The sequence below is a fragment of the Drosophila sulfurigaster genome, chromosome 4 (genome assembly GCF_023558435.1).
Source record: "Drosophila sulfurigaster albostrigata strain 15112-1811.04 chromosome 4, ASM2355843v2, whole genome shotgun sequence".
Taxonomy (NCBI): domain Eukaryota; kingdom Metazoa; phylum Arthropoda; class Insecta; order Diptera; family Drosophilidae; genus Drosophila; species Drosophila sulfurigaster.
Genome location: NC_084884.1, coordinates 1,181,156 through 1,196,219, shown reverse-complemented (window position 1 = coordinate 1,196,219; position 15,064 = coordinate 1,181,156). Strand labels below are relative to the sequence as shown.

At 42.0% G+C, this 15,064-nt stretch overlaps 1 protein-coding gene across 1 annotated transcript; it reads left to right on the top strand.

Annotated features, from left to right (window-relative positions):
* The first annotated feature begins 726 nt into the window (after nucleotides 1-726).
* Nucleotides 727-1,661, top strand: LOC133846957 (uncharacterized). Its single transcript, XM_062281667.1, has 2 exons — nucleotides 727-1,171; nucleotides 1,226-1,661. The coding sequence occupies exons 1-2, from the start codon at nucleotides 863-865 to the stop codon at nucleotides 1,499-1,501; spliced, it is 585 nt and encodes a 194-aa protein (XP_062137651.1). The 5' UTR covers nucleotides 727-862; the 3' UTR covers nucleotides 1,502-1,661.
* The last annotated feature ends 13,403 nt before the right edge of the window (nucleotides 1,662-15,064 follow it).

Here is a 15,064-nt window from a genome sequence, read left to right as displayed (position 1 = left end):
CCACAGTGCTTTCAGAAAAGATTCTTGAACTTTGTTTGCGGCTAGTGCGTTTAACTCGTTGAGCAGTTGCGTGGGGCGCTTGTCACCAAGGTCGGTCTCCGATATTAACTTCTGGATTTTCTTTTGTTCGCTTTCGCAGAAGCGTTCCAGGATGCACGATTTCAAATTTTCGTACTTGCCTGTGCGTGGTTGGTTGACGATGGCGTCGGCAATTCGGGCCAACACCGGTGCTTCGATTGACGCTAGGATTGTGTTAAATTTCGTTTCGTCCGAGGTTATTCCCGCCAGAACGAATTGGGCTTCGATTTGCGATAGCCATAATTCTGGGTGTTCGGGCCAAAACGGCGGTATTTTCACAGCTACACGGTTGATAACTGCGTCAACACCGTGAGTAACGGTATCGTGAAAACCTCGGCGTCGTCTTGTGGGGCGTCGTTGTTTGCCATTGTAAGCACCAGTACTCGTGTGTATATAGTGATCACGTCGGGGTCACCAATTTACTTTGCCTTATATTTATTGATTACTATATACTTATATTTAAAACTAAAAAGATGATCGGGAGATGAAAGCGGCAAAGACTCTGCAGTGGCGGCGAACGAAGCTGACGAAACTTATTGAGGGAGAGAGTGTCTCCTGGAGATGTACTCCCGTAATATCGATACTCGCGTGAGTTATCGAGTTTTGTTGATCACGAGAACTGAAAGGGGTTGCCACAGATCCAAAAAATGTGATAGGAAACGCATTCGAAATCGTAAAACAGGACAATCCAAACGGATGTCATCTTTACAATTAGCTAAAAATAATAGTCCTCAGAAAACTCAGACTAACGTCGATTGTACTAAAAAGGAGGGAATCTATTCAGATGTGCCTTCCAAATGAAACGCAGCATGTGCAATCATATAGTTATATCGCTGCTGATAACATTAAAGAATTAAATTTAGTGGAAAAACAAACTACTGTTTCAGACGGCTCAAATGCTCTTGAACTATCATTTCCATTTACTGCCCGTCAGAATATTTATAGACCTCTATGCTCCAACGAATCTCCCATGTCGATTAATGCCGAGGAGCTACAAGATCAATATGAGCGCGGAACCATTATAATTCGAACATCTGGCGACACTTTATGTCTAAATGACATTTTCATCAACAAATTCAACAACATAAATATGGTTTGATGTTCATTTATAAAAATCGATTTTTATTCATGTTGACAATGATTTCAGATTTATTCTCAAGATGAGATTCCAACGCTCAGTGAAAATGTTATTATATCATCACATATGTCAGCTGTACGGGATGTAAACAAAGATTCGATGATAACTCCTGCGATTTCTCTCCCAGAGATTTCTAATGCACTGCCCACTAATTGTGATTATTCAAGCTTTCGGTCTTATATAAATGGCGAGGATGACTCTTTTAATTATATTCATTCCACTGAGCTGAATCGCAACGAGGATATCTTAAGTAATTTGCTTGACTTGTGTGTTCGCGACTTTTAAAGTGGTAGTCATAAATGTAAACTTTACTATTATATACTTAAATTAAAGTCTGGATGATATTTTAGACCGCTTTACATGTAAACTGTATATGTTAATAAAAATACGAGAATAAATCATTTCTAACTTCGACAGAAGAGACACCGTTTAATTCATGTTCATCTTTTATATTTATATTTATATTGGTTTTACCTACCCAATTGCCAAAATAAATGTTAAATTGTATACCAGCTACCGATAGTGTAAAATACTATAGGTATTACAACTAACATATGCTTCAACAAGAAATGTGTATAACTGATTAAAAAGTGTTATAGCTTTATGCCTATCATACCGTAAATACACTTAGAGTAGTGCTGAAACTCTTCTATATAATCTATCCCTATGATTCCACTCCGAAGATAGGCTGCACTATGTTAAAGATTCTGGACAGTAAATTGGCATGTAAGCTTGGGATCTCTCACACTCTCTCATGGGTATACATCCCTGTTGTCCGTCCAATCCTCGCCTATGGTATTCTTATGTGGTGGTAGGCCACGGAAAAAGGCAAATATCCATCATGGAAAGGACACAGCGTCAAGAGTTACTGTGCATTACAGTCGCTATCAGGTCGACACCAACTAAACCTCTCGAAGTGATAGTTGGCATGGAACCTTTGAACATATATACTACTATATATTGCTCATATATTGTGCTAGAAGAGAGCACCATGATCACTGTGGCTTAAAGGTTTGATATACCAATTTAATATGGTGAGTACATGCGAGGGGTATATTATAATCTGTGTCTATTCTAGAGCTATGACCTATTAAGCTCAAAGCTACATATACATATATATAATTATGATTTTCGCGTTACACGAATGGTAAATAAAAAATAAAACAAACGATTTTATTTTAATTTACTTTTAGACGAACTTTAATGCTGAGTTGTCAAAGTGCAATGGAAAATTTTAATTGATCTTTGGACTTTGAAAGTGGCGTGAAGTGGATCTTTTGTTTGTGACGATTGGTCACCGTAGCTACGAGTTTAAGTTTAGAATATGATCTTTATGTGAATGTAATAGGACCTTTTTGTTTGTTACGATTAGTCGCTGTCTAGTTTATGTTTAGAATATAATATGATCTTTATGTGAATGCAATAGGATCTTTTGGAAGATAGGGGAATAATTATGAGAACGTGTCACGTATGAGAAATGAGTGTGCTAGTGCATATGTTACTCCCCCAACCTATAGAAATTAGCTTGTCCTCAAGCGTGTAATTCAGGGTACATATGACTGGTTTTTCTGTAATTTCAATTTCAGCATTAGCACTTGTGTTCGTTTCATTTTTATACCCGCTACCCTTAGGTCATGAATATCCTATCAGGTAATTTTTTCATTATGACATTTTTAACTGTTTTTAAAGCAACGGAATACAATATTGTGTTATTAGGGTCGTTATCTAGTGCTAATTTGTTAGTGACAATATAGAACTTGCGCTCAAGTTGTTCTGTGAACTTACGTAGATTTCCATTGCAATTCTTATATAATCGTCTCAGCAGTTCTTCATATGGTATTTGAGTTTTGAATTCCTCGATTAGTGCTATTCTTAACTTGGCTTGACTTGGGCTGTCCTCAGAGCCTCTCCTTCAAGCTGTCTCTCGATGACCCACACTGCTTTGTCTAACGCATCTCGTTTGGTATAGGATAAAATCTATCCTTTTGATGAGTGCTGATAGGTTTTCAGTTCCGTTATCGAAAGAGGGCACATATTTGAGTTGATTAAGGCACTGACTTAAGTGCGCTTCGGAGAGTTTAACTGCCATGATTACACGTGGGTTTTAGTAAGAGTTATTGCGGGTTGCTATTCGGATACACAAATGTCTTGGTTTTTCCGATTTCTCACTGCACTTCACGCACGTAGATGTTTTTAGCGGATATGACCTTGGATAATGTTATTATCCTTTAGCGGTCACGACTGTTTGTTGATGAATTCTTTTAGAACATATCCTACCGGCTGAGTAAATTAGGTTTTTCGCGTTACACGAAGGGTAAATAAAAAATAAAACAAACGATTTTATTTTAATTTACTTTTAGACTTTATTGGGATTACAAGAAAGCGGGCTACGCGCCTTGTCTGAGAAAAGTGTCTTTAAAACTAACTTTACAATATGTTGAGTTTGAACAAGAAACTTCTTATTATACCCGATACTCATTGGGTAGAAGGGTATTATAACTTTGTGAAGGCAGGTAATGTATGTAACAGGTATAAGGAGGCCGACCCTATAAAGTATATATATTCTTGATCAGCGCCAACAGCCGAGACGATCTAGCCATGTCCGTCTGTCTATCCATCTGTCCGTATGAAATACTGAATCTCAGTGACTATACGAGATGGAGCTATAATAAATTTTTGACAGCATTTGTTATGTTTGCACGCAGATCAAGTTTGTTTTAAATTTTTGGCACGCGCACTTCCGCCCCCGCAAATTAACAAAAATCGAATTATAGTTCTATCTTTTATAGTCTCTGAGATCCAGTGTTTCATACGGACAGCCACACAGATAGACAGACGGCTAAATCGTCTCGGCTATTGATGCTGATCAAGAATATATATACTTTATAGGGTAGGAGATGCCTCCTTCTACCTGTTACATACATTTCGTGCCGGCACAAAGTTATAATACCCTTCTACCCTATGGGTAGCGGGTATAAAATATAAACGACTAAACATATAAGCCCGATATATGTTTTAGTAAAGAGACAACTAATAAAAATATGTGTTAAAACCCTTAAGCATTAGTTATTTAATTAACAGAAAACTATACAAAATTGGTGATATTCCTAATTTCGTAACTGTAGTATATAGCAGAGTAATCTAGAAGTATATTCAATTAGTTTTCATCCCACTGTTCTTTAACAGCAAGAAAATTTCCGCGGATATTCTTGAAAGCGCACATTTCTTTAAAGGCATGTGTTTTATGACGAGTTTCTAACGTATTTACATATATTGGAGCATATCTTATCAATGAATACCTAAGACAATTAATGTAAACTTAGTGATAGTTTCAGCTGGGTAGACTTATCGTCACTTGTTGCAGTCGAAAAACAACGGCAACACCCAGGATGAAATCAAGCCCACTTGAACATTGAAACGGAAATTATGCAGGTTATTAATGAAATTATCGGCTGGCAAAATCCTCTACTGAACTCTCCCAGAGGGTGCCGGCTGCATTGTGAACGGGTAGCAGATCTCTACTATGCGCCTTTCGCTGTTGCTCTCATCGATAGAGGGACCCTAACGGGAAAATGTCTGCAAAGCGGTGGCGGTTGATCCATAGCAACCTGGACGACGCATTGTTTGTTAGGATTGGAAACGCCCTACTTTTGTAGACGCAGGCTGGATGAATGGTGACAAGATACAAGGACGACCCAACGGGGATAAGAACACTCACACGTTGTGGTCAGGAAAGGTATAGGCAGATCTCGGTTTGGAGAGCATGACCGACGCCACACGGGCCCCGCGAGTTTGCACGCCTCTAATGAGTGTGCTGCACCTCAACCTCCATAAATCGAAAACGGCTTCAACGGAGCTCCTCCTCGCTCTAGACGAAGGATCCGCCTACGCGGCTTTGGTCCAGGAACCGCGGATACCGTCGGGCAACACGGTCACAGGGCCGAAGTTGCCAAACTTTAATCTCTACGTTCCGACATTGGTAAGTAAATCGAGAACTGTCATCCTGGTAAGGAAACGGTTACAGCTCGATATTAATGAAAAAGGTGAGTCCTTATTTTAGTTTATCCTTAACTATAAAGCTAAGACTAGCCAATAGAGATGAGGAATCTACCTATGTATATAGATCCCACCTCTCGTAACGTGACCCTGCCATAGCGACTGAATGCACCAATGTAGGAGAGTTGAGAGTCCTGAACAGACCCTCCTCCTCCATTAAACAGGGTATCAGCGGCATAGCCGTTCAGAAATCGCCGTAACACGAACTAGGTGAAATTCTCCAATCGCGTTTCTAATTCTCTTGGTCCGTCGAGTACAATCAACTTGGTACAGGACTTAGAAACATCTCTTAATGTCCTCTCAGAAGGGCTACTTTCCGCGTTTCACCAATCCTGTAGGCTCTCAAGACCGACGAGAAGATCGAAGCCACCCTGGTGGAATCCAGATCTCTCATCGCTTCGTGGAGAGCTTACTAGCATGTTTCAACTTGCTAAGAAGTCGGACAGCGACATCGTCAGGGTCTCGATGGACTTTCGCCAGCAATGCTGCAAGATCTACTCGGCGGGCCTCGCATGGTGCTATATCCCCACTCTTCGGAGGACCTCCAAAGTCATTTTCCTGCCGAAGGCGGGCAAGTGCAGCCATGTGGTCCCAAATGACTTCCGGCCAATCAGCCTAACCTATTTCCTTATAAAAACTTTGGAGAAGCTACTTGATATACATCATCAGAAGCAATTCATTGCATCTATTGGCCCCAATCAGCATGCAAAAGGGCAAGTCCATTGAGACTGCTCTCCATGCTCTAGTATCCTCCATTGAAAAAGCAGACCACTTTAAAGAATATGCCTTGGGGCTTCTCTGGACATTTCAGGCGCCTTCAATAACATCACTACTGACGCTATTATGAAGGACCTTACCTCAGTGAACACAGCTCCAGCAATCAATAGATGGGTCAACCGCCTTCTTAGCGACAGGCGGGTGGGCGATTCGACCATCACAAAGGAAGGAAATGTATTAGACGAGACCCGAAGTTAATTCCCTACGCCGACGACATAAGCATTTTGATAACTGGGAAATGCCCAACTACCCTCAGCTCCGTACATACTTTACGGGAAGTTAAGACATGGGCCGAAGCAGCCGGGCTTAGCATTAACGCGGACAAAACATCCTCTTTCCGAAGAGGGATAAGGTACCCATGTGGTTCTCCCCAAAATAGGCGGTACTACGGATAAGCCGAGCCAAGCAGTAAAATACCTAGGTGTGGTTCTGGACAGCAAACTGACATGGAAGCTCATCGTGTTAGAAAGGGTGAAGAAGGCCACCGGAAAAGATGCTTAGTTGCACTTGGGTCTCTCCTCATCTAATGCGGTGAATATATATGTACATATCTCTGTTGTTCGCCCTATCCTCACCTATGCTATTTAAGTGTGGTGGCAGGCCACGGAAACGGACGTACCTATCCATCACGAAAGAATACAGCGTCAAGCGCTAAAGTGCATCACAGGCGCCATCAGATCGACGCCTACTAAAGCCCTCGGGGTAATAGCTGACGTCGAACCCCTTAACTTATACGCACAATCCATAGCATCAAGATCGGCCATTAAGATTGCTGCAACAGGTAATCTGGGTCTACTAGGCTATGGTCACAGCGCTATTGGTAGGGAGACTATTTCAGACTTGGACTATACTATCCCCTTACCAGTACCGACCACATTAACACAATATATATGGAACCGGACTGCTGGCGGGAAGGGTTATGCATTCCCCAAGCCCATAACCTCTTCACCGACGGGTCGAAGATGGACGAAGGAGTCGGTGGGACCATATACTGCCCAGATCCGGTATCCAAACACTCCTATATACTCCCGGACCATTGCAGCATCTTCCAGGCGGAAGTCTTTGCCATTGGCATGGCTGCAGAAGTGCAGGGGGTTTACATCACAATTACAATTCGATTAATATCTTTGTTGACAGCCAGGCTGCAATAAGATCAATGAATTCTGATGTGGTCAAGTCCAAAGATGTCCTGGAAAGCAGAAGACCAGATGAGTCGCTGAACGAATCTGCGGTCGTTCATATCTACTGGATACCAAGCCACCATGTTATCGATGGCAACGAGATTGCAGATACTCTTGCCAAAGAGGGGTAGGGCTTAATGTCGGCGATATCGCTGAGATATCGTGGCAGGGAAATTTGAGTTCGCTCTAGTCTTCAGTGGGATGCGAGCTGGCGTTGGTATAACTCGTACAAAACTGCAAGGTTGATGTGCGCTTCAATATATACTAATTTAAAGAAAAGCCTGAAAATGCAATGAGTACGGAGTTAAGGAAACATTTGAACTTCTTCTCTGTAGATGTCCAGCGTTATCCCGACTCCGGATGAAATACCTCGATTCGCCGTGCCATAACGAATTTCGTGATGTTTCACGGCTACCACCCAAGATGCTGCTGGCTCTTGCCAAAAATTCATCCATACTTCGCGCGACTTCTGAGTCGAAGATACCCTCCACCAGTATAGCTACGGACCTCCACTTATATACCATATAAAGCCTTTATATATTTATATATAAGTAAGATGGAATGGGCGATAAATCGGTGTGATTGGTCGGCGTGAGCAAGTATTGAGTAGCCAGCGTGAGCAGGAATCAGAGTCGGCAAGCATAACAAGAAGTCGGTAGCAGTAGAATCGTGATCAGCATTCGAAGCAGAACAGCCGTGCGTGTACTTAGATGGTCATCGTTTTCAGCATTATCAAATTATTAATATCTCATCAGTTGTGTACCGTTGTATCAATATTATGTTAAACTTACTTTTTATATTATATTCTAATAAACTAAGGCAGTTAGCCTAATATATACATATATATATATATACGTTTGTCGGTGTCGATGCCAGATGATGGCAGGTGGCAAAACAGCTGGCAAAACAGCTGACAGTGTGGTCGCGATCAATTGATATCGATAGTGACAAAGCTAGTATACTGTGCGTGTGACCTTGTCACACACGCAGTCACACTGATCTAGTTTATCCTCACGTTGGTCATCCTGCCCTCTTTTAGTGCTTTTCCTATAACATATGTTCTACTGACCGGCACTACAAGTGCATTTTTCAAGAGTGCAATAAAAGAATTGTAAGGTTACAAATTCTAATAATTCGAAAGTGCAAGTGTTATTATTTATCTGGAAGACGCCCCCTACACATTTTGGTCCTTCGAGCCGGATATATGATTGGATTCGCTCCACCCCAGCAATAGCATTGGTTTTTCAAAATAAGTAATACACTTTCATACAATCTCCATACATTTTGTGCAAGTGTCGTGTTCGCGCCATATTCTTTTTCCTTGTACATTATATATATGTGACACAGCATATTTATAAGTACATAAGCGTTCTACCGGCTTTCTTTCCGCAATCTTTTTTACTTTATGTATACTTTGTACCGTATATATATATATATATATATCCTTATATGTATATGTATGTGTAAGTATTTATACAGTTTAAAAGAGTTCGCTTATATTTTCCAATTTAGCCGCTGTTGTATGTACTTTGTTAGATCTCTGTCGTTTCGCGTTTGTCTGCTTTTTGACACACTCCGGTGTATGCAACCTCTTCGTGTTATTTTACTCTAAATAACAAGGAAGTTGCACTCTATCAAGGACAAACGCGCGTAGATCCACTACACTCCTATATATATATATATACATATACATACGACATATATACATCCACATACGACACACATACATACACGTACACTTCCATACACGACACTTACACATATACACTCCGTATATGTTCCATATATACTGATAATATATATATATAAGTCCATTATTACACATATAATATACATATATTATCACATACATACACGTACACTTCCGTACACGTTACATATACACTCCGTATATGCTCCTTATAAATTGATATTATATATTGAAATCCGTTATTATACATACAATATATATATTATCATATCCATTTCCGTATACGTCCAAATCCGCCACTCCTGCCGCTCAACTCCGAGTCAAAGTTGATCGTCCGTCGCCGTCTGCTTCTTCTGCAACTACACGATCCGTCCAGGCTAAACTTAGCAACACCCGTGCGATGGCTCTCAGCAACTTCGTCGCCGTCTCTGACAGACTGGTTCACTTTGAGAGTCGGGTCAGAGGGCCTGCAGCCGAAGACGACAATGTACACACGTACGAGATCCGTCGTGACCGCCTGCAAGCCCTCTGGGACAGTGTAGAGGCCGCTAATGCCACGTGCGCTGATGCACTGCATCGAGACGGCGACAACGAAGGCATACAGGCCATCGAGGCCAAATATGACCACTATGCAGTGCACATTGGGATGAAAGGCCTTTATTTTGGCAAAACCTAAAAGTTCATGTTAATATATCAATAATGTTGCAATTATTTCAAGCTTAGAAATGTCCCTGGACATCGAAAATATTTAATTTGAATTTTATTGCGCAGCCCTCGTCTTGCACTAGCTGTTTAAAGTCAGCTGTTCTTGCCACGTGGTGCGTGCATGCTTACTGACTAGTCAAGTTTCTTAATTTTGGCGTTGTCGTATTTTTAAACAGTTTGACTTATTAAAATACCTTAAATTGGAAAATGTTCTTCATGGTATGTAGAAAATATTTGTATTAGTTTTAATTATATTTGTTTTTGTGTTGTTTTTAATGTTTTTAATGAAATACGTAAGCAGTAGTTTTGTTGGTTCTAACCATAAAATATTTGTGTTTCGTGGAGCATATCTAGCAAAATACAACAGACTACAAATAACAACTTATGTGGTAGTATGAGTTATTATGTGTATATTCAGGTAGCATTTAATTAATTTGCGGGAATTTGCGGGGGTTAAATATTTCAATAGATACAAGTAAGGTTTCTCTTCGTCGGGGTGACTAACTATAAATTTGGCTGGATACAAATCACAATGTCAAGGCCTCTTTTGACTGGGTAATTCCAAATGATTTTCCGGAAAATGATTTAGAGGTGATTAAAACAAAAAAAATAAAAATAAAAACTAAAAAAATAAAAAATCCGAAATTCACAAATAATATAAGCAGCAAATTCTCCAAGTTTCAACTTTCTAGCTTTAAAATTACGGTTATGGCCAAAATAAAGGCATTTCATCCCAATGTGCAGTGTATGAGCGGTGTCTCGCCTATGTAAAGGGGCAAATTACCCAATTTTCCGAATCAACCAGGAGTGAAGCATCCACTCCTCCTGTGTACTCCAGTGGCTGCCGGTTCCTCCAATCGACACCGAAGTATTCCGTGAGGATTACTTGCGGTGGCCGACCTTCCGTGATCTTTTCACGGCCATCTACGTCAACAATCCGAGGTTGACTCCGGTTGAGAAACCATCCATCTCAATTCAAAACCGCAGATGAGGCCAATGAGATTGTAGCCAAATTTCCGCTGACGAACGATGGTTTCGCGTCGGCTTGGAGTGCTTTTTGCGAGCGGTTCGAAAACAAGCGCTTGTTAATAACGAGCCAGTTAAAAATTCTCTTCAACCTGTCCACGGTTTCGCAAGAGTCTGGAGCAGCGATTAAGGAGCTGCATGGCACAATTCAGCGGTGCTTGACCGCTCTTGACCACTCAGACATTTCAGTCTTTAGTCCTTTCGCCGACTGCATCCTGGTCTTTCTTTGCTCTTCCAAGCTCCCCAAACTTACACTCTCACTATGGGAGCAATCATTGGTGGACAAGTCCAAGATTCCCGCATGGCAGGACATGAGCACATTCCTCAACGAGCGTTATCGTACGCTCGAGGCTGTTGAGGACGTGAAGCAAAACAACTCGCAGAACTCTACCGCTGGACCATCCTGTTCACAGCAGAGTTCAAAGCGAGTTAACTCTTTCAAGGCCCAAGTCACTCAGAGAGGCAAATCGTGTGGCTTGTGCTCAAAAGAGAACCACCCTGTCCGGGTCTGTCCATGCTTCCTTGAAATGTCGGTCAACGATCGGATGACTTACATCAAACAGAAGAGCCTCTGTTTGAATTGTTTTGCAAGAGGTCACCAACTCCGAGAGTGTACTAGTGCGCACAATTGCTTCACATGCAAGAGGCGGCACCATACTCTTCTCCATCGGGGCGACAGTGCCCACAATGGTGCCTCTTCCTCTTCCACTCCAGCCACACTTCCCAAAATACAGTCCACTCCGAATCAATTGGCAACAAATGTGCAAAATTACTTTGCCATTAACGCTCAGAACATCCTTCTCGGCACGGCGGTTGTCAATGTATGCCATCTAGGTACTACATACACCGCACGAGCACTAATCGACTCAGGGTCCGAAGCGACTTTCATTTCTGAGCGTTTATTCCAGCGCATAAAGTTGCCATTCCAATCCGTGCAAGCCCAAGTATCTGGGCTGAATCATACAATTGCGGCCCAACCGCAGAAGTTATGCAACTTCAGCATTGGTTCTCCAACGAAGCCGAGGCTCCATATCGAGACCTCAGCGTTCGTTATTCCACAACTGGCAGACAAGCTGCCATCATTCCGTGTGCCGAAAGGCTTCCTAAAGGATCTACCAGCGATTGAACTGGCAGATCCAAACTTCTACAAAAGTGCTCAGATTGACATCTTAATTGGCGCGGATATCCTTCCGTCAGTCATCCTGAGCGGTACCCGGCCAAACATTTGTGGCTCACTCCTTGGCCAACAAACCGTGTTTGGTTGGATTCTCACCGGCCCCGTCTCCCAGAATGTGTCGACAACTGTCTCTGCGTTTTCGACAAGAGTCGCTATCCAAGCAGACGATCAACTCGACAGACTAAGCTCCAAAGTGTGGGAGGCGGAGGATATTCCGTCGAAGCTGGTTAGCTGCAAAACACAACTTCACGCAGCAAATGTGGCAGATCTCGGTAACTCTTCCATTCCGGAAGCCCGTCACCACTCCTAATTTTTATCTGCCTCATCATTCATTCAAACCAGATAGGCACCGACACAAAGACGAATAACATTCTACTTCGTTTCGTTTGTGCTGTCCTATACTGTCCTGTTCCATGTGTCATTGACAATGTAAAGAAGCTACTGTAATAACCATTTGTTCTTATTTCGTTCCATGTTGCATGCCCGTCTCCGTGTGGATGGGCCTCAAGTCTGCACCAGGCGGCCACAGCACCTTCTTTGCCCTGCTCAACTCGCTCGATTGCTGCCATGGGATCCCAGCACCAGAAGTTCATTTGGTGAAAGAAGAACCGGACCACCTTCCAAATGTTGCAATTCGTGGCCACCTTTACGCAACAATTCCAGTTGCTGTTCCGCAACCAGCACGGCCATGTTCCCGTTCGCCGTCCCCCCTCCGACCTGTCGATGGTGAAAACTTGGAGCAGTTCCGCAGCATTACGCTTATGAATGCTAGTTCCAGCCATCGATGGTGTCCCTGGTGCTCGGCACTGATGTGTATCGTCACATCATTCAACCTCGTATCCTGCCGAGCACCAACGATTTGCCAATGGCCCAGAACTCCACATTGAGTTGGATTCTGTCCGGTCCATGTGGACAATAAATCCGTTTGCAACTCATTGCAAGGGGAGGAGGATGTCGATGCCAGATGATGGCAGGTGTGACCACTCAAAACAGCTGACAGTGTGGTCGCGATCAATTAATATCGATAGTGACAAAGCTAGTATACTGTGCGTGTGACCTTGTCACACGCGCAGTCACACTCATCTTTTTTCCTATAACATATGTTCTACTGACCGGCACAACAAGTGCATTTTTCAAGAGTGCAATAAAAGAATTGTAAAGTTACAAATTCTAATAATTCGAAAGTGCAAGTGTTATTATTTATCTGGAAGACGCCCCCCTACACAGTCGGTATTAATTTGGTATATTTTGGTTATTTTATTTCAAATCTATTCCGTCGTTGTGCACTGGCTTGAATCTACCTTTAACGATGAAGATCAATTGTTACTTTGACTTATCATGCAACTTTTTAATTTGGAAGCTATATTATCAAGGTTAGATTATGCTTATAGCGATCGATTACCGATGAATATAATAGAGCAAGAATTAGGCGTTTTGCTTCAGGATGCTCTGACCCTAACAGATGATTTCAATTAACAAAAAATTAACGCTACTAATTAACGAGTATACGTATACGTCATATGGATTTGAACCCCGATCACAACAGAAATGAAAACAAGAATATGAAAAATGTATTGAGAGTTTTCATTACCGGAAAAATTATGTTTTCCCTGTTTCTAACACCTGAAAATTTCCTAAACGTCTTAGGGAATGAGCAGGAATGTCGCGGAATTTCCAGCGTGCGATCTTTGCACATAACTTCAGCGTGGCGAATTCTAAAACCAAGAAAAAGATAAAAAATGAAAATGTAGCTAATAAATCCAATAAAATCGTTGTCGGGAGCAACAGACAGTGAATGTGTTTTATTTAAAAACAATTTTGAAGTGCAAACAAATTTGAAGTCCAAAATGCGCCGCATTTTTAAGACATATACATATATGTTTACATACACATATATATACATATGCATATATCGCGATTTTGACGCGTTCTTCTTGCTGCGCTGCCTATTATATTTGACATTTAAAATGAATAATTGCCAGTTAGCACAAGTGCGGTTTACTGCTAATAATGGAACATTCTATAAACGAGCAAGCGACTACTGTCGATTTCTGAAGCTAAGCTAGTTTCGTTTAATTCATCTGAATTAGCAGTACGTTTAGAGCTATTAGAACGTGCTCAAGCTTCATTTGACTTAGCTAAGAATGAGCTAGAGGAAATCGATTATAATGAAATCGGGAGTGAAATGCGGGAAAATTTCGAAGAGCGTTTCCTTGAAGTGAAATCTCGTGTTCGAGCGCATTTTGACAGTCGTGAGCGTTAATAGATTCGGTCATCCACATTGCGGCGTGATGAGACCAACGATTTTTCGTTTCAATGGCCTCGAAGCCCGTTGTAATAGACGTCGTCTTCCCAAGCTGAAACTTCCCACGTTCGGTGGAGGATACACGGAATACGTGAGTTTTTGGTCAATGTCTATCATTGACAAGTATAATGACTTAGATGATGTTGAAAAGTTCCAGCATTTACTATCGTGTTTAACTGCTCTGGCGTTGAAAGCAGTTAGGTCGTTGGAGATATCGAGGCTCAATTATCGTGTGGCTCTGAGTATGTTAGATAATCGGTTAAACAACAACCGACTTGTGTTCCAGTCACATCATCAAGGATCTTTTGTGTACCAAGAAGGTGGAGGCAGGAGCATCCGCGGCCACAAAACTTCGTAAGTTTAGTGATAAATGTTCACATGGGGGCATTAAAGATTCTGGGCCGTCCAGAGGAAATTGTGAACAGCATTCTCATTTACGTGCTGCTGCAAAAGCTGGATGTGGAAACTCAGGCGGCGTGGGAAGATAGCAGGGCATTGGACAACCCTGCCGCCGATAAACTACTGACTGCTATTAAGTTTTTCACATTTCTGAACGAAAGATGTCGAAAGCTGGAAGGTCTGCAATACGCTATGGTTATTCACACAGCAGGCTCACAGGTGGGAAGAAACTTTAGCCATAATAGCAGCAGGAAGGCGTTTGTGGCCCAAACAAGCCCTAACTGTTTAAAGAAAGGACACCAAACTCGATCCTGGACATCTGACACTTGTCGTAACTATGGTGGACGGCATCATTCGTTGTTGCATTTCGAGACATCGCAACGACCCTCGTTAGCTGATCCATTTGCCGCTCTGTAGCCTCAAGGTTCTCTTGCTGCCCAATGTCTTCGTTCTGATGCTGTGCTTTTGGGTACTGTTGTTGTTTTGCTTAAGAGTTGTGCTGGGTCGTTCGTTGCTCGTCGTGCTCTGCTTG